Below are 21575 nucleotides of genomic sequence, written 5' to 3' on the forward strand. Positions count from 1 at the left end.
ATCACAAATTCTTATACAATCATCCCTTCCTTGGAGTACTGCGCTGTCACATATCCGTCACGGTGATGTAAAGGCACTTCTGGCGACGAGGATACATGTTTTCATAGTTAGGAGTCTGGATAAGCAAACCCTCTTAACGTGGGGAACGTTCTTAAATGTGGTACTGTCAGAAACAATACTAGTATAGGTTGAAGATATAAGAAATGATAGCTCCAACTTATACTTAATATTGTTTCTGACTGTACATGTTACCCCTATCAATGTGTGGAATTTCGTATTTCTAGCCAATCGGGAAGATATCCAACATTTATGTCAATTTGTGTCAATCAGTCAGCGAGTCAGCCATGAGAAACGCAGTTTGTGGCGTTTACATCTCAACCCCTATAATCCTCCACACGTTTGGTACTTTTGTAGAACATGTCGTTAGTAGTAACTCTGCAGGGAAATCAAAACGAATAAATTTGTAGCAGGAGATTTGTTAACGCATGAAAACTTAACTACCTCAAATGTCTTGCCAATGATAATTCACCGTTCCTAGTTCTCATCGGTTTAGATACCTCAGTATATAAGTAAGAACACCTTTTACACATAAGTATTCTGATAGTGGTGTTGGATAATTGAAATATGATGTTTTACATGCTATATAATTTGTTAATCAATCATTTATATTGTTTCTCGATAACTGCAGCTGAGTTGTCGAACTGAGCAATTTGGTTACTGATATATTTAGTTTCTATTGTTTTGCTTAATACTTCTATCTCTCAAGAGTTTTCGTATAGGTCTATCATTTTTACGTTCTATGACATGATAAGAAGAAGGATCAGGAAGTGAAAATGTAACAAAAGAGACACATATATTTGTTACTGGTTTTATTTGTCAGAGTTAGTAATTTTTAAAATCCTTTGTGCATTTCTTCTTTCTTGAACATATGAGTTTGTTTCTCAGATAGAATATTTCCTTCAATACTGCTATATTTCCTATTTGAAGACGTCGTGTATGCTGAAAATATTGAGAAATCTTTAGAGAGAAATATACTTTTTTTTTTAAGTTTTATATTACGGTTTCATAAGATTTATCGAATCTACTACATTTAACTTAAGGAAAACAGATGCTAAACTGACTTACTTATAACCCATGTTAAGATAATAGCTAAGCTATAATATATTAACTTCATTTTGTCAAGGAAAGGTAGGGACTGGCGCCAAAGTTTTTAATATCAATAAATTTAACACTGCCTACACTACATGTAAAGTTCCCAACACAAAGTAAATAAATGTAGCGAAGAGCACTTTTTGAATTCAAACTTTTCTTAACAACCTAATACAATTACACCGGAGAGCTCTCTCGTAGCTGTATGGCTTGCATATGAGTCTTTCGTGCGGTAGAACTGGGTTTGATTCCTGGCGGGAGTTCATGTAATTCGGATCTCACATTAAGCTGTAGGTCTGCGTCTCATATAGTCTCGTTGCTGAACGAGACGCCAAACTTCAATTCAACCAATCAATTACATTGTTTCTAAAATTCACGTGTATATAAACATTCAACATGATTTTTGGTGTCTCATCTGTATTTTATTCAATTTTAAATCCAATGTGCTTCCACTTTGAAAACAACTGAAACTGTTTTTGTTACTGGAGCTGTTAAAACCAATTAGAATATTTATATACGAAATTCTTGACACGAGCGAAACTGCGAGGATACGGTCGCTCAGTGGTAGAGCGCTTACATCTGGTGCGAGTCTTTCTGGTCCGATCCCCGTGAGATTCTCCTATTTCCTCTCACATTTCCAATCTACCAGTTCTTTCATAATCGTTCACTTTCATTAATCATCCGTCTCCTTTAGTCTAAAGGGGATAACCGTGGGATGTAAAACTGGAAGTTTCACTTCACTTATGAACAAAGATGCTGTAGGAACAAGCTCCAATAACGTTTATGTTAAAGTTAAAATGAATAAATTTTATTAATTATTTGAAGTTGCAAATTGTGAAAATATTGAATCAAAGTACCAGAATAACTTAAACTAATCGATTTTGTGCTCAGTAGAGATAACCGGAAACAATATAGGCTAAGTAGTTTGTAAAATTACAATATTTTAAAAACAATATCTTCTTTTGAGACCAGCATTTAAAATTTTCTATATTTTTATAAGTAACTGAGAAAATAAATTTGTTTACGTAATTGCACATACGTTTGTTATGTTTTCCTTAAAATTTAATTTAAGTATGTATTTTTATTTTTTCTAAATTAATAAAATCATTAAAAAAGTTGATTCTTATAGACTATAAATGTTCAAATTACCTATTCATGCTAACTTATCCATAGTAAGCAACACCATATTTAGTAACTGCAGGACCTGTTGCTACTACTGGTTGAGCATATGCCCCAATTGTTGGGTAGGATGCTACAATCGGGTTAACTGCTACTGGTCTTGTCACATAAGTTGCTGCAGGAACCGTAGCAACAGCAGGGGCAGCTGAAACTGCAACTGGTCTTGTCACATAAGTAGCAGCAGGGGCAGCTGAAACTGCAACTGGTCTTGTCACATAAGTAGCTGCAGGAGAAGCAGCAACCGGGTTTGTTACGTAAGTAGCTGAAGGGGCAGCAGCAACAGTAACAGGTCTAGTTACATAAGTAGCTGATGGAACAGCGGAAACAGCAGGACCAACAGCAACAGGCCTTGTCACATAAGTAGCTGCAGGAGATGTCAGAGTTGCGAGAGCTGGTGCAACTGAGATTGTTGGATTTGAAACTGCTGCTGCAGCTGCACTAGCTGAACCACCAGGCCCAGAAGCAGAAGCAGATGCTGAAGCACCGCGACCTGCAGAGGCTGAGGCTGAAGTCTGAGAAGAACCGATTTGGACAACAGGTGCTGCAGCAACAGGCGTTGCTACTCCTACGACGCCTCTCTTTTCCTTTTTCTCTTCCTTGGCAACAGCAGAGGCTACCAAAGCCAGAAGAACAACAACCTAAAAATAAATAAGGCAATAATAATAAAATACATTAATGTTAGAAAAATTATGGAGCACAAAGTTTCTAAGTGCTATGAGGAAAAATGTAAGATTCCATTTTTCATTGACAAGATCATTGCATTTAACATTATTGTTGATAGTTCTTTATTATTATTATTATTATTATTATTATTATTATTATTATTATTATTATTATTATTATTATTATTATTATTATTATTATTATTATTATTAGAAATACACAGGATTAAATTTATGTATTCGCATTGGTGACTGTGACCATGTAGCTGCTTATGCATGCTATCCAGACAGGGCCGGTTCTAGACATTTCTTAAGTGTAAGCAAACACTATTTTGGCACTCCCACCTAAATGATAATAAAAGAGCAAAAAGTTGTAATAGACAAAAATTCTTCAAATGACTATTAGAATTACAAATTTCTTGAATACCTGTAGTCTCTCTGTGAATTTTAACGAAAAATGGACAACAAAACCTTAGTCGCTTAAAATTCGATTATGTGCATTTCTTTTACGCTTACCTTTCTCAACCCTTAATTGTGGAGATTGAACCGAAGCACTATGGGAGGACACTGTTTATAACAAGGCAGAGCACTTTTGAAGACATTCCTTTCTACTGTAATAATGCCATCCTATCCATAAGCAACACGTGCAGTTGACTTCCTTTTGTTTGTTGATTCATTCCCATTTCAAAGACATATTTGGCAATTACATCCTCTAGCAAGATAGTGGAAGGGTGGAAGGGTTTTTGGGAGAGGAATGAAGAGTATGTTATATTTATATTTTGTCCATATGAAGGATTGTGGAAAGAATGCTGCCGTCTCTAGTCGTACTGCCATATTACTTAATATCTATTGAAAAGCTAAGTTTGCCTGCATTTTATCTCATATTCGTAAAATGTCCCTTTTTTCCTCTTTAAAAACCTTTCCTAAATCTCCCCTGCGAGAAATTCTCATCAAACTAGCATCATTTGTGAGTGTGGCATTGGCGCCAATTAATGTACGAGTCCACTTCAATTGTAAAAGGCTGTTTTACACCCATCTGCGCAAAGATTCGACTTTATTATCCTTTTGATGTATTTATCTGTATTACAGTCTATACAATATTTATTTGAAGCTATTTGGAAAGTTTTTCATCATAACATTTTTTCTGATAAATCTTCACATTTAAAACACAAAATTCCTTTTCAGGTTTGGCGTCCTCTTTACCTGGCGCCTTCTGCGAACGCGTAGTTCGCAGGATTCAAGATCCGGCCCTGTATCCAGAGCGACTTTGATGTTGAACAAAATTATTGTTCCACATTGTTGCCATCAGAAAGGAATATCAGTCACTTTCGTTAGGTTTACCAGGTTTTTTGAGTAGGTTCTAACTATTTGATAATATGATATCGAGAACTTATTAAAACAAAAGAATTAACGTTTTGTAGTCCATTACTTTCCAACTTTGTCTACCTGGTGCTCTCCTTTCTGAACCCTGTATACTTCACGGCCTCCTCCTTGCATTCATTGGTCTGATCCCTTTTGTGACTTCAGATGCACCATTGAGTTCTCAAATCTTCAATAATAATAATAATAATAATAATAATAATAATAATAATAATAATAATAATAATAATAATAATAATAATAATAATAATAATAATAATAATAATAATAATCTATATATATAAAAGAGAACGTACAAATCCTTTGTTCCCTCATCACGCTAATACGGCTGAACCAATTTCTTTCATTTTTGGGGGGTTATTAGGATTTGGACCCTAGATTGTTTTTATCATATCACTTTAATTTTTAATTACCAGTGTCTTGAGATAATTGACCATTCAAGTGTCCATAACGTACAAATCCTTTGTTAGTTCATCATAGGTAAAAATAAACGTATTTATATGCAACCCGCATGACCGTGTCACTCGGCGGGTTAACATAAATGACAGGCGATATAATGTTAACATTTACTGCAAGCATATTTCACGGGTATTAAACACATGAGATATGGAGTTGTGCATTTAAATTTTCATTTCAACCCAGCGAAGCGGGTAATATGTGCTAGTAATAATATAAAACAACTTGAGGCAGATACTATGTTCCAAAATTCATTTAAATGGGTCGGCCGTTTAACGGTGAATTGATCACACATAAGATAACTTTCATTAGAGTAAATGACAAGCCCGTTCTACGCACGGGAAGAACAGGTTTATGGAAAGTATTTGAATCCTCTTCCACCCTTTTTCTTTAGGAGACGCATTTCAATGAAACTGTAATGATAAAAATCCATAAGATATCCTATATTTGGGATAAAGTTTAAACCTACTACAGATTCCATTGTTCATTTTCGTTTTCAAATTTTGAACGACTATATTTTACGTACATATTTATTTTAATTAAATTTATTGCTTACGAAATAACATACTTCTTGATTTAATTTTCCTAATTTACACGCTGAATTGTTAAGAGCAAATTCGTAGTTAGTGGTTGTAGGAATTAATGTTTTTTTTTTTTTTAATTTTTGTCGCCCTAAATTTCAAGTCAGGATACGCCACTGATTGGAAGCGGCCAGAATGTTCCTGAAACCAGCGTTGCACCATTGCAATCTCGTGACATGGATCATTGTCATCCTGGAAATCTCATTACTGGCAAGGTACGCGACATCCATAAAGGAGGCTGGACATGGTCACCAAGCAACTGTGAACAGTGATGAATATGAACGCCCGGTTCAAACGGACCAGAGAACCCAAACCATGCCACGTAATCATGTCGTCCCGAGCTTTTATGGAACCACATTAGCTTTTAGAGTGCCTTATTGACAACTTGGGTCCATGGATTCAAAGAATCCGCGACTCATTTGGACCCTACCATTCGCACGTTCATACTGAATGAACGTGACTCATTTGCCCACGCTATACATTAACAGTCATCTATGACCCAATTCACTTGTTCCCAAACTCATGTGTTCCCAAACGATGGCCAGCGGCTAGTTGCGGCTGCAATACCTCATGGAGATCAAATTGAGCTGCGCTGATATCTAAGATACGTTGCTGGGACGTGCTGCATTGATTCGTCTGTTAGTTTACCCATTATTGCTTGTCTGTTTGCCTGAACGAATCTGCCCCGACGTCGTCGTTGCAGTCATCAGCACATTTGGGAGGTTAATGTGTCATCTCTGATGGGTCATAAGGCATCTAATGCGGTATTTACGGTCCACTCTTGACTATGGAGCAAGAAAAGTTCAATGTCTTGACAATTTGAAAAATCGAATGTTCTATTTGTTCAGTACCAACTACAGGGTGTATCATCCCATGCTCAAATGTCGATAACTCCCGTCTGGTTCAAATTACTATGTTACATACATTTCACTGCACTCATAGAAGTCGAACTGACAACACTAACACTACTACGTGCCACTCAACCAGTTTTCCGCGATATTCTCGCTAGGTATCTCATGACTTTCGGCACTTCAATGCATCAAGAAAAGTAACATATTTACCAATTTGTTTAGTCTTCTGCAGTGGTGTCACATAATCACATAATTGGTTCTATGGTTAGTAGGTAACAACTGGTTCTATAATTAGTATTTAATAACTATCATTATAATCGGTTTTGTGATTAGTACATCAAGTTGACTTACAGTAGTATTAGTATTATTCCTGTATGATCATATTATAATGTATGTATTATTATTATTTATTTATTCCAAGATACTAGTAACAGTAATTAAGACTAAGTCATTACATTGATACCCAAAATAATACTAGAGAATTAATTTTGTTTTCGTTAAGTACTGGATCCAGTGGTGAAGAAACAATTTTAACAACTGGTTCCGGGAACCTGAGATATTGTAACAACTGGTTCGGACGAACCACCTAAATGATACCACTGATCTTCTGTTTATTTCTACAAATTACATACCTTGTACGATACTAGTAGAGGGAGTTAGTATCAACGTATCTCTTCTTTAATTGCTATTTCGAAAGATTCTACGTAACTGTCTGATGGATTCGTAGATCAATGCTATGGCCGAACCTTTCTGTACGACGTTGCCACATCGTCAAATTTATAGTCTGAAGGAGACCCCGGAGAGTATACAATTATGTATCTGAACCCTATCCTGTTTTATATTTAGTACGAAAGGCTCACAAAGTTATATACTTTTATAACAAATATTTGTTCCCCTTGTTAGTTATTTTAATTACTTGATTTGGCTAGAAGCACAGTTTTCTACAATATTACTTTTTGTTTTAGCAAATTCTTGTTCAATATAAAGGGGAACGGTGGCTCAGTAGTTGAGCGCTTACCTCTGGTGTATGGGATTCCTGGTTCGATACCCGACCAAGTAAGTTTGTGGTGGACAACATCGTATCCGTGGGTTTTCTTGGGATACTCTCGTTTCCTTCTACACTTCATTCCACCAATTCTCCCATTATCATTCACTTGCCTTAATCATCCGTCTCCCTTAGTCTAAAGGGCATAATCGTGGGACGTCTGTTTTCACGTCTCTATTTTCAGTTAGAGTTCAGTGTCTATTTTCAGCACCGTCGTCCTACCATAATGCACTTAAATTTCAAGGCTATCTCACCGACGATTTAATCGGGATCCCTTGCACCAAAAGCCACGTATTAACAACTGGACCACCAATGAGGACTATAATCAATCGAAAATAAGGGAGTGAATTTAACACCTTCCCTCCAGGAAGAACAACTACGATAGGCTTAATAAGAAAAATACTCAATTTTGATAAAGTATAGAGTAAATGTTCCATGAAGTTATCTCACAATCCTCATTGCTTCAGTTGAAAATCAGTCAATAATGAGGGAATCAATTCCTCTCTTCCTTCCATGATTATAAAGCATTTACTAGTAGTAAAAAATTCTTTAGAGTTGTGTAGGAAGCATTACAGAAATTGAACGTGCAGTATTTACATGTGCAATTCTACATATTTTTGTCATAAAAACATATTTTCCACAAGGTGAGCGTCAAAACAAGTTTTTAAAAAATAATAATTCATGTCCAATACGTAGTGATTTGTTGCTGATATGTATGCTTGAAGTGCTCATTCATATACAGTTTGAATGCGGCTGCTCATGCGTAGAAAATTGCTGGCAAAATCAAGAGGGTTTTACCCTTCCTGAAGGAGAGGGTCTAATGCCTCATATTTCTATTTTGAATTCACTTCTTCAGGTGACTCTTCATTAATAACTATCATTAAATGTATCTCAATATTACGGAAGTGAATGAAGATAAATTAAATTCTGCTTGGAGGTCACTAGGTTATTAATACACTTTTGTATGAACTACAGAAGAAATATACAGATTTAACTCTAACTATTATTGTCAGTGATTGAACTTTAAGAACACATCCATTAGTTTGAAGATGTTTGTTGGATTGGGGTTTAGTGTCCCTTTTAGCACCGAGGATATATAAGACTTGAACTTACAGCTTAACATGGGTTCCAAAGCATTGCCAACTGACCGGTATTTTACCCGTTGGTCGATATTTTTATCATGCTCAATTATATACGCAGTATTTCTAGGTTTAGAATACAACTATTTTTCATCTATTTTGAGGATTATGAAATTGTGTCGGTAATTTTGTTTCAGAGTTGGCAACCCTATCTTCGAATCACATGACCTTTCGTCAGAAATAGGGTTGCAACCTGTCCCAACCCGGACAGGCGGGACATCCCGAATTTTAAGAAAATTTTCAGCGTCCTGAATTACGCCTAAGAAGGACATATTGCATGAAAGGACGCCAAATTATCCAAAACTCTTAGAAAATATACGACAGAAATTCCTTACAATATTTGTAAAATTCATATCGAAATATCGATATAGTTCTCTCACAGAAATTTTTCGTGTTGGCAGCAGTCATGTTGGGCATGGACCCTTCTTCCGACAATTGAAAGAAACTCAGTTTCAGCCTGTAATCGACATAGTATTCTAAGAGGAAGGGGAACAGTATTCTTGGGAGCCTAGTCCCCTTCTAGTTAAGCCTGTGAACGAATGGCAAAAATAGCTTCGTTAAATTGTTCCAACCGTTATTCACAGACTAATTAGAATGATTTTTGAAACAATGATTCAAATAATCGAATATTCGTAGAACATGCCAAAGTTTAGAATTTTATAATAACATTGACCAAAATTCAAACTCTGGAGAAATAAAAATTACAGATTGTTGAAGTTTCTACTTTTACTAATTTCAAGTTATTAAGAATCTTATATTGTTTTCTACAGTTTGTTAATATATTATTCTATTTTATCACTACTAACTGTAGTACTATTAGTAATATTCATCAAAGTAAGATAATAAAATTTATGAAGTGCATTTTCATTCCGTGCTAATAGCAACTGTATTGGTAGGTTATTTTAGACGAGTAAAAAAAAAAAAAAAAAAAAAAAAAAAAAAAAAAAAAAAAAAACTGAAATCAGATAAAGTATGTAGAGAAGAAGAACAGACATTTATAATTATACGAATATATTGGAGAAAATCCTCGTTCATGTTCTCGCGAAATAGAGAAACATAATAACAATGGTAATTTAATGCATCACACACACGCAAAAGAGGAACGGAATAATTGCGGTCAACACACGAGTTCAAAGAATTTTAATTACAGTGACAACTTACGTGAGCAATGCGTCAGGAGGAATCCAATGTTGAAGAACATATTATATTCTATTAACATTTTATTGTCATTAAGAATGGTATATACATACATACAAGTAAAATCCACTAAATTCTGAAAATTCTTAAATTCACATATATTTAGCTCTACCGAAGTGTTCATTGTCCTTTCTGCATCTTGATTCTGATTGTCTGTTTTTTTTTTTGTTTTGTTTACAATTATTCAGTTTTAAAGATTTGTTGTTGCAAATATTGATATACTTGCAAAACTTTAAAAGTGCTGTAAATATTATATTATATCAATCATTTTTCAACATAGTCTCCCTGAAGTTCAAGGCAAGTATTCCAACACTTCGGAAGTGCACGGATACCACGTTTAAAAAACTCTTTGCGTCGTGCCTGTAGCCAATCGTGCAGCGCATTTTCATCTCTTCATCATTTCTGAAATGCTTGCCTGTCAACGTTCCTTTGAGCGGTCCAAACACATGAAAGCTACTAGGGACAAGATCTGGTGAATAAGATGGATGTGAAAGAATTCAAATTTCAAGTTTTGGATAATCTCAACTGTCAAACGAGCAGTATACGGTCTAGCGTTGTCATGCTGTAACAATACACTTGAAGTCAGACGTCCTCATCGTTTGCTCTGAATTGCCGGGCGAAGTTGGTTTGTGAGCAGATATGAAGTACCGGTACTTATTACTATTATCACTCGCTCCATGTATGTGTCCGAAAATGACTCCCTTTGCATTCCATAAGGGAGTGAGCATAGCTTTTCCCACTGATAGTTGTTGCAGAATTGTTTGGGTTTCGGCGATGAGCTATGGCGCCATTTCTTGCTTGATCTTTTTGTTTCTGGTTGGTGGTAGTGAACCCATGTCTCATCACATGTAATGACTCTTTCAGAAATGAATCGCCTTCCACGTCCAAACGACGCAATACACTTGAAGGCATCGAAGCGACGGTTTTTCAATTCAGCTGTCAAGTGACGTGACACCCATCTTACAAACATTTTATTGAACTGCAGCACGTTATGGACAATATTGTGCACTGAACTAGCACTAATGTTCAAAATGGTGGTTATTTCCTTCAGAGCAATACGTTATCCTTTATTCTGTTATCCTTTATAAGCTCTTCCACAAAAACACTGTTTTCGTCCGTCACTATGCGATGAGCCTGCCGCGGTCGTGAGGCATCCTTCACGGACGTTACACAGTTTTTAAACTCTCTACAACACGGTACGTGACGTTTGGGCGCGAAGCCATTTGGGCGCCAGACGTTTGGGCGCGAGTTAAAAAGTCATTATGTTAGGCGCTGAGTACTAAGTTGGAATCAAGATATCACAAGATGTCTATTGTAGTGGAAGTCCTTGAATTATACTGGATTTTGTTTTACATACTAGAAATACTGGAATTTCATAATTCTAAAAACTGAATTAACAATTAAATTTTGTAAATTTAACTTTCAACTAAAGTTAAGTGTGCTTTTTATTTGATAACTTTTCAAGCCAAAGGTAAGTAGACCAGACTAAATATGATTGATTGCATTACGTACATAGTGAACCTATTCCATTAAGAAAGCAAGCCTTCTAGGGCCTACTGTAGTTATGCAATAAGTGTGAATGTCAAACACATTTGTAGTGGCTAAATGACCAAGATATGTATATTTAACTATTATTTTTCACTTTGAAATCGTTCTTTTTTTCCTTTCGCCACTTTCTTTAATGCCGATTAAATGCTTACAATGGGACGAAAAAAAAGTGTGTTAAGTTTTGATTTTTATATTGGAATGTTAATAAAAAAAAGTGATACCAGAAATATGGAATACTGCAGTTCCTAAACTCAATGTCTTATACACCCTGTATTAACATCTTTCCCTCAACTCGATTAGGAGTTTGGATTTTGGGGCTCTCGGCATCTAAGGCCATTTTGCCCGTCACGTTTGAGGGAGCACACTATTCGGGGAAAGGGAAAGAAAAAAGGATTGGGGAAGGAAGGAAGCGGCCTGGACTTATAAATTAGGTACCACACTGGCATTTGCCTGGTGTGAATGAGCAAAACCAAGGAAAACCTCATTCAGGGTGGCTAGCCGGAAAGAGCGTGTTACACTTTCTCGACCGAGTGCCCCCACCGGGAATCGAACCCGGGACCGCTCGCACCGAAGGCGAGAGTGTTTGCGACTACGCTATGCGGGGCCACTTCTCCCAACTCGAGTACGCGGAAATCTTTTATTGGTAGTTCTTTATTAGACTTAAGGAAGAGTTTGGCAAACGTAATACGAAAGAAAGTAAATTTTAATATTCATAAATATGTAATTATTAACTTCCTTAAAAAATACAAAAATTAAATCAATATGTTTTAATTAACATTAAGAAAATTATTAACAGTTCGTCTGATTCCTTCGTTTCCTAGCTTTCTTATATAATACAAAAATTAGATCAGAAGTACAAGAATCGTGAACAAGCGAATGACGAGGTTAGGCAACAAATGCCACAAACGCATTAAACTATTTAATTTAGATGAATAAATAAGATAGGGGGAGATAGAAAATATACAGATAAATGAGGTGAGATAAAGATAGAAGTGTAGGAAATGTATATATCTTGATTCGCGCTTAGTTTCCAGTGCCTAGCTTATTTTATATGTCGCAAATTGTGATTTTCACTATGTACTTCGCGCCCAAACGTCTGGCGCCTAAACGTCTTTGCGCCCAAACGTCCTGTCCCGCTACAACACTCGTACACTTGCTGCAGGGACAAGCACGAATCATCGTACTATGCTGTCATTTTATGATGAATTTCAACGGGTTTGATACACCCACTATTCAAAAAACGTACCCGTACAGATCGCTGCTCTAACGCGGCGCATGTTGCTAGTGGTACAGCTATCTTCTTACTAATGCTGTTGCAGCGTTGCCAGATTCACAGCTCGGAATTATTCCAAAGCCTGGTCAAAATTATGCTAGATTCCATCAAATTATGCTAGATCCACGTAATTCCTAATTCAGAAGTTTTTAAAGAAAAGAAAACCGAAGTTGAGATACGATAACAGAACTTAAAATACGCAGAGCGCAAGAATGCGTGGATAGAACTCAATACTTCACGCACCAAAAGTTTAACTCAAATAAACTAGTGCAGTCGTTGCCACACTCAATGGCGTATATATCGTATAAATGAATGGAAAGTATTTGTTTACATATTTTGAAAGAAAATTACCTCGCAGCATAAGCGGAGTTGGGAATTGTCTGCTGGGGGGATGAGATGTTTGGTTGGTCTCGGACCTTTTATTTCAGAAATAAAGACGGTCATGAAGTCAGAAACAAAGATGGTGAAGTGTCAAAAAGTTGGGGGGAGAATGGCCCCCATAGCTCCGCACATGCCTCGCAGTTAAAGGATTAGAAAACCCTGGGTGGAGCCAGAAAAAAAAAAAAAGCCGAAAGCCGTTTCTAACTTACTTCGGAAAACAAGACTGGCTGTATGGTTTACCGACTGTATGAATCAATGGAAGAGGATACATTTCTGCCGTTCTTTTTCTTCCCACGACCAACTTCTTTCTCATCTCCAGGTTTTACGGCTTTTTGATAAACTTGCTGAAATTATGCTAGATTTGGGCAGGATGCTAAAAGCAAGATGTTAGATGCTAAAGACATGCAAATTATGCTAGATCTAGCATCATTATGCTAGATCTGGCAACGCTGTGCTGTTGCCACATCCTGTGTTGTAGGTCACTCTGGCACCTATCGGTCATTTTGTGAAACTCAAGGAACACTACTGCCAAATACTAATTCCATCATACAACTTTTCGGCATTTTATAGCAGTTTTAAGGTTATTTAAATCATCCTCGTATTTTACGTATTTATTAACCTTCTGAAAACATATCAGGCGTAGGTTTACACTATACTCTGTACCTGTATAAACACTATTCTTTTATATACATAAAAGAGTAGTAGGACGGCCACTCATTATTATTCATGCCATATTAGTGTGGGTAGAAACATAAAATTTGACAGAAAGCTTCTTTTATCACGGAGACAACGCACATGAATCTTTTTAAAAACACATATTCTAGGGTAGTGGAAGTAAAAGTGGCCTCAGATTTTCTGTCAAAAATTGAGAATCTCACGAATCCCAAAAGTTAGAGAGATGAATCTCGACATATAAATTCTTCGTTAAAAACAAAAGAACACGTATTTCAGTGAGCGCAAAAATTTCACTCATAAGTGTGAAATAGGTGATATTTCTATATTACTCAAATTTCCCCTTCTTTATATTCAGAAAGTGCCGAATGTAAGATTTTATTAAGTTGAAGGTACTGAATTCGGTAAATGAACTTTAAGATCTGCATTGTACAGAAGCTGTTAATATGTAGTTAGCAACGCGGAAAAGTGGTCATTATTTTATTTTCTTTTATTTATTTTTGACTTTAGGACGCTAATACGCAGTGTATTCAGTGGCGCTATTCAGCCGGTTCGCACCTGTTCGGGCGAACCGGTTGTTAAAATATTTCGAGTTCGCAGAACCGTTAGCTATACCGAGATAAACCTACATACAAACACGCACACACACACACACATACACACTCATCACCAAGCCAAGCGTGAAGGAAAGAAGCCAAACAAAGTACGGTATATGTTTAAACCTGGCAGAACCTATTTTCAGAATTTGAAAATTAAACCATGCAGATCGTTTGTTCACGATTGTCATAAAATCGTGATCGTTTGTTCAACATTTATAAACAATTTATACCAAAAACAAAACGTATCAGAACCGATTTTAGGCAACCAAAAATAAACTATGCAGATAAGATTCCTATATTATTTCTATTAGCATAGCAGGTGTGTGCATTGCAAATTTCAGTTGGAAGGGAGAGCTTGTAGAATACAAATTTTTCACAGCCAAAAATAGTGGACCTATTTGAAGAACATTACTTTGCTCTGTACATACAAGAAGATTAATGGAGGGCGAGGGAACGGTAAATTTTATTTTAAGTGTATTTTTTTGTTAGAAATTCTTACATCTGTAGGGTTAAACATAGATCTCTCAGATGTCACAGTCTCGTTTCAATAACTTAACACAGATCGCTTTTAAATTTTATATTCTCTCGTTTACAACGATTACTTTTGTAGTACTAAATGCTAAACTTCGTACCTTGTAGACGCTACTTATTAATTTCATGTTTCGAAAAATACTTCTGTATGGAACACTTGTGGTTTTAATAAAGTTTATTGCATTTTTCACGATATTACTTCTTCCTCTATCTTGTACTAAATTGTGGGGCTTATCATAACTCCTACTCTTGGAGACGATCCTGCATATTTCTAAATTTACTCTACTTCGACCGAAGCGTTGCGCGTTGGTAGCATGCCCAGACGCAATCAGGGAACGTATTTCTGTATTTCTGTATTTTCGGTAATTTTCCTCTTGAGGGGATAATTTCTATAATATTCATATTTTCCTTTATGAATTCACAAAGAACCGAATATAAGGATTTGATTATGTTGGGGGTGTGAGACTCAGTATGTAAACTCCTATTTAAAAATAAGGGAATGCGAAAGCGTATTTGAGCGTTTTCACAAATTATCCTCTTAGAAGAAAACTCGGTAATATTCAAACTTCCCTTGCTTCATTTCAGAAAGTGGCAAATGTAAGGAGTCGCTTAAATTGGATATAAATGAAATTGAGTGCATAAACTCTTACTTAAAATAAAGGAATGTGCGTTTTATTGTTATTGGAAATTCTTTTCCTAAAAGCAGATATTTAAAAAGTGTTCAGTGTGGGAGTTTGCTTAAGCTGGATGTGTTAAATTTGATACAAAACTTCTCCATTAAAAATGGCCGAACATATGTTTAAGCTTTCGAAAAACCCGCTTCTTGAAAGGGTAATTTCTACTATATACAAATCTCCGTTTTATATGTATTAGATCTTATTCTTCCCTTGCAAAGAATGGGATCAGAATGCTCCTTCTTCTTCTAGTTTTAATAATAAAAGTTTACTATTAACAATTGACGTTGTTAATATCTACTATACCATACATAATATAGTTAATATATTAGGGCGGGACTGTGGCTTAGTGAGTAGAACTATCAAGGGTTTTCTGGTTCGATCCCAGGCCATGCGAGTCTTTTAGTGGACAATGTGTCCAGGGAGTTTCTTGGGTTTGCTCGTTTTATTCCGCATTCTCACACCATCAATTATTTTATAATCATAATTTTCAAAGCCGCTCTATAAGACTTCTGTCATTTATGCATAGCATAGCTCGAAAATAAAATAAAATAAAAATCCGAATATACAGCCACATAAATTATTCGTAATATGAAAGTAACAGTGATCAAAATTACTTTAGTTCTGAAAATAAATGTCTTGCTGACACTATTTACAAGAACTTTTTTTTCGTACCCTAGAGTAGTTCTAGTTTATCTCAGTTATTATTATCTGATTAAAGATTGCCTCTACTCTCTTACAGAGATTTTTCTTTCTCTACATTACAGTTTACTTTATTTATATTTCCCTGATGTTCTACGAAGTTGCCACATAAGAAAATTAAGTAATTCTACTTACGACAGCTTTCATATTGGTGTATTTCACTATTGTTAGAACACAAGAATATGATCTGCTTCAATGAAGAGTTCGTATTTATTTATACCTTCGAGTATGACTTTCTCTTTTAATCTTTCGTTAATTTCATGCAAAATTTTGTAAAGTTAATGTGCACAATGCTTATTTGAATATCCTAATGATATTATTAATCCTCCTAATCAATAACACGTAACTTCCACACTTGGTACTAAGGTCAAGCAATAGGATTTTCCTTAAAATTCTTTTCAATTTAATTTTAAGCAAAATTTTGTCATAAATTGTTCTTTGAAGGCAACTTCACTAACATATACTTTGGAAAATCCATATAGAATTTATTACTTTTTTATGTCTGTGATCTGCAATTACATGTATTATACATATTTATTATGTCTGTTGCAAATGTATATTTAATGTCTGTTTATGAAGTTTATATACGACAAATTTCTCTCTACATATACCGGAAATGACTTATTTTATAACTTTGGAAAACATTAATCCTTGAACCAATCAATGGATGTCCTTTCCTTGTGAAAAGAATTCATTTGAGGAAATATAAATTAGGTTTTCGATTATTTAGAGTAAGTTCTTGAATTAATTTTTGCCTGCTCTTGTCCTAAGTTTTTGAAAAAAAGAATATGGGCTCTCTCCATTGTTCTGAACCGAAGGGCGCTAACACTGCGTAGTTTGTAATACTCAAGACCCTTCAAAAAGACTTCCACCATTAAGCAAAGTATAACAATTCTCATGTATTTTAAATACAATTTAAATACATTTCTAAAGAGATTTTGGTGTTGATTTTCAACTAGTCCTTTTGCTTCTTTTTCTTTTTTTTTTCACAAGTACTTACAGGAACGTCGGCGAATATATAGAACAACAACAGAAGTGTCCGTTCTTCTCATGGAAGAATAAAGTTTGAGCAGAAAAGTTGAAAAGTATATATTTACTTGAGCTAAATAAACCCTCACATATTTGTCTCTAAATAACTTTTCAGATAGTCAAGACAGTCATAGTTTTCTCTCACTCCAAACAGACGGATTCACTCGATTGATTAAAAATAGTTAAAGTGATCAGTGTCACATCAAAATCCATTTTTTAAAGACACACAGTAATTTCTATTGTCAAATTTCAGATGAAGTTAAATCGCTCTTTTACGTCAGATATCGGAAAATTCTTCCCCTTTCGTGGAAACTTTTACTCCAAATTCTTATCGGGGGGGGGGGGCAGTGGCTCAGTGGTAGAGCGTTCACCTCCGGTGCTTGGAGTCCCTGGTTCGATCCTAGCTCGCGCCGTGTGGACTTTGTGGTGGACAAACATCGTGCTCGTGGGTTTTCTCGGGGTTCTCCCGTTTCCTCCCACTTTATTCATTCCACCATTTCAATCATTTCTCATCATCACCGTCTCCTTTAGCCTAACCGGCATAACCGTGGGACGTAAAACTCAAAGATTTCATTTTTCCAAATTCTTATCGCAAATATAAACTTTCAAATTGTCATTTATTAGTTTCGAAACTTAACCAAATCGATTTCTGGCATGAAATATTCCTATTTTGTACGTCAAAATATATAACGTAACTAGCAGCGTTCACCCCGCTTCGCTGCGGTCACCCCGGAACGCAATAAACTTTGTTACTTAGATAATTTTTACTTTTTCGCTTTCAAGTGATATGATAAAAACCATAGAAGATTGCAGTAAATGTTAACATTATATCGCCTGTCATTTATGTTAACCCGCCCCGCTTCGCTGCGGTCACCCCAACCCGCCCCGCTTCGCTGCGGTCATCCCGGAACGCAATAAACTTTGTTACTTAGATAATTTTTACTTTTTCGCTTTCAAGTGATTTATAGCGCCTGTCAGTTATGTTAACCCGCCGAGTCACAGGGTCATGCGGGTTGCATATAAATACGTTTATTTTTATACCTATGATGAACTAATAACAAAGGATTTGTACGTATGGACACCTGAATGGTCAATTATCTCAAGACACTGGTAATTGAAAATTAAAGTGATATGATAAAAACCATCTAGGGTCCACATCCTAACAACCCCCCAAAAATGAAAGAAATCGGTTCAGCCGTATTAGCGTGATGAGCGGACAAAGGATTTTTTGTACGTATTGACACCTGATTGGTCAATTATCTCAAGACACTGGTAATTGAAAATTAAAGTGATATGATAAAAACCATCTAGGGTCCAAATCCTAACAACCCCCCAAAAATGAAAGAAATCGGTTCAGCCGTATTAGCGTGATGAGCGGACAAAGGATTTTGTGCGTTCTCTTTTATATATATAGATATTTTTTTGGTTGTACGATCAGCGTTTCAAAAGAAACAGTAATATTAAGGGGAAACTTTGAAATCACCATGTTACTTCTTGATAATGAACAGGATCTTGTAAGGATTTTTGGAGGACTATACAGTGATTATTTCTTATTCTCTAAAGTAGCAGTGAGATAGTGTACAAGTAATCCAAACTATTACGAATCACAATTAAATCAATAGTAAAATGTTTATTGTCATCTGTACTCTTCAGTTAACTGATTTTTCTTTCTAGATTTATCTTTCTTTCAGATATGAACTAAATCTTAGCTATACTTACAAAAGATCTTACATCTTATTACACAGTAAAAAATGAAGTGTTGAAGTAATACAAAATGACTACCACTTTAGCATGTTACTTGTGTGTCAACTCAACACCAAGTTTTTAATTTTTTTTTTTAAGTGCTAGCCACAGGCTAGCTTCCTTTTAGAGGACTACACCCTCTCTGAGGTGAGAGAAGTGAAGGAATTTTGGTAGAGGAGTAAGGCATGGCTGGGCTAAGAGGAATTTATTTAATTTTATTTATTTTTGTTTCCAGAACTAGGATATTATGATATTTTCGATCATAATCATATATAAATGGTAGGAGTAGTTCTACATTAACGTATTAACATAACATATAAGTGGACGTAACATAAATAACGAAATGATAGAAATATACATAAATGAGATAATAGAGCAAATCATGAAAACAATTTAAGCACTAAGATTAAGAAAAGGTAAAATATAAAGTAGACAAAGAGTAAAGCGTTACTATACAGGTATCTGATTATTGATTAAATTAAATGATCCTGGAAAGTTAGACTACCATAGAGAGTGAGAAAGATAGATGGGGCGATGTGCGATACACAGGACAACACAGGGTACGTTAGTAAGACAGATGTGTGTTATCTTCTGCCTGGGGGCATCTCTAGGTTGATGAAGACGGAGGGAGCCCTGTTAGAAACAAGAAGTGTCACTGTGCAGTGTCAACACTAAGCACATCGCCTTCAGAGCATATCAGAAATACCTCGTTACTAGATGTGAGTCTTTGCATTGTTTTTTGTTGTTTGGTATAAGCAAAGCTTTGCGAAATATATTTCGCCTTATAGCAAATAACTCATAACATTCTATGTTTTCTGTAATCGGTCACAATAATATTGTTGTAAACCTGTGAATCATTTGAGAACAGTTACACAAATAGTAGTGCTTCCATCTGCTTTCTTTATGTGTTATTCTTGTGTCTTAGCATGTATGAACAGAAGATGGCAGAACTGTTGTCTATGTAACTGCTGTCGGACGATTCACAGTTTTACAATAATATTATTGTGACCGATTACAGAAAACATAGAACATTATTCGTTATTTGGCATAAGTGCCAAAGATATTTCTCAAACCTTTGCTCATATTAAACGATAAATACCAATGCTAATTCTCTCAGGTAGTAAAGAGTTATTTCTGATATGCTCGGAAGCCGATGTGCTTGGTGCTGACTTGTTGTTCCTCTCCGTCCTCACGGGATTCAAGATACCACTGTTCCGCCATCATCCGTATATCAACCAATCACCATCAATCAATTCTTGTCTTTCATCACTGTTACTCTTCAGAATATCCATCCTTTCCTTCGTCATCACATCTTACAACAGGTTCAACAGACAGCAAAAGCCATCCTTCACGTCGACTTTCAAACCACATATTGTTTATTTTCACTCCGATGTGCTTCAAACAGCAGTGTGACTCTCTTCAATATCTCTCATCATGAAACTGAACTTTCTGTTTTTGAACATTCGTTCCCTATCACAACATCAACCTCTTTTTGAGCAACTACTCCGGGAAGAACATGTTACTACGTTTCTTTTAAATGAAACGTATCTGACCCCGCGCCTCCATCCACGTATCTCTGGTTATCAGTTAGTTCGACATGATAATGCTCTTCCAGCACGCCGAGCTAATGGTGGAGTCGCCATCGGATTTTCACCCAGTGTTCCTTCTCGCCAGCATCTCTCTACTGTTTTTAATCTTCCTGAACATCTCATTCTTACGCTTTATTTTAAACATCTATCTGTCACTGTTGCTACTCTTTATGTTCGTCCCGGTCATCCCATTCCGCATGACTTCTTTCACTACATATCTTCTCATTTCCGCTCTTTCATTATTATGGCCGATCTGAACTTCCATACCCACTCAGCCCACCAGAAACTAGACTTTCAAACATATATCAGTACCCACACTACTGGGTTCATTCATACTCTTCCCAAACCAACTCGTCCCGAAAGTAACTCCACCCCGGACGTGGTAATAACATCAGCCAATCTCTCCCCACGCTGTGCGATCACGGTCTTGGACCCTCTTGGGAGCGACCATGTCCCGGTAAAACTTACCATCCCTCTCCGGCAATCCCGTTCTAATACCCAGTCTTTTCCAGTTCGTACCACTCCTCGTTTCGATAAAGCTGACTGGGTTGGTTACCGCTCCTACATCTCTGAAAACCTCTCTGATGTTTCGCCTCCAACTACAGAATTAAAACTCTATACGACTCTTGACACTGTCACCAACACCATTCACTCAGCGTCGCAGAAATACATCCCACAATCTGTAATCATACCACATCAACCGCCACTCCCACCCCACTATCTCTCGCTCATCACACGCTCCCGCCAACTATATCGAGATTTTACCCGTACAGGAATTCCTGAATCCCTTCGCCTCCACCGCCAGTACCAACGTACAGTCCATAATTATCTCGTGGCTTACAAGCGCCGCAGCTGGATTAAAACGTGCAACACTCTTGCTGACACCTCTCATTCCACCCAGTTCTGGAAGCGTTTCCATCAACTCACTGGCAAAAGTACCCGTACCCCCTACCCACTTCTCGAATGCGATCATCCTCTTTCAGACGATACTACCAAAGCTAACGCCTTTGCAACACATCTTCAAGGTATTTTCACCCCAACTGCGCCTGATCCACCTATTCGCCACCATCCTACTGATCATCTAAACCTTTCTTCACCAAACTTACAACCTCACCCCGATCATGAGCTTCCTCTAAACACTCCTCTCACTGTCCCCATCACTGTCCCGGAAATCTGTCAAACGGTCTCTCGAAAA

At 36.4% G+C, this 21575-nt stretch overlaps 1 protein-coding gene across 1 annotated transcript; it reads right to left on the reverse strand.

The window, feature by feature from the left end:
• Positions 1–863: 863 nt before the first annotated feature.
• On the reverse strand, positions 864–21353 carry LOC145665267 (uncharacterized). The gene is made up of 3 exons (XM_081732561.1): positions 21222–21353; positions 2299–2966; positions 864–999 (listed from the first exon to the last, which is right to left on the reverse strand). Exons 1-2 carry the CDS (start codon positions 21351–21353, stop codon positions 2313–2315), a joined length of 786 nt encoding a protein of 261 aa, XP_081588687.1. The 3' UTR covers positions 864–999; positions 2299–2312.
• Positions 21354–21575: the final 222 nt, after the last annotated feature.

Source organism: Thermobia domestica, chromosome 11 (assembly GCF_964235325.1).
Source record: "Thermobia domestica chromosome 11, izTheDome1.hap1.1, whole genome shotgun sequence".
NCBI lineage: Eukaryota > Metazoa > Arthropoda > Insecta > Zygentoma > Lepismatidae > Thermobia > Thermobia domestica.

What these genes read in the sequence shown, in the direction of transcription:
- LOC145665267 (XM_081732561.1), bottom strand. Translation starts at nt 21,353, where the DNA reads ATGATCGCATTCGAGAAGTGGGTAGGGGGTACGGGTACTTTTGCCAGT. An exon ending in TTAATCCAGCTGCGGCGCTT is followed by an intron (nt 2,967 to 21,221) that starts GTAAGCCACGAG and finishes ATTTATTTTTAG; the next exon opens with GTTGTTGTTCTTCTGGCTTT.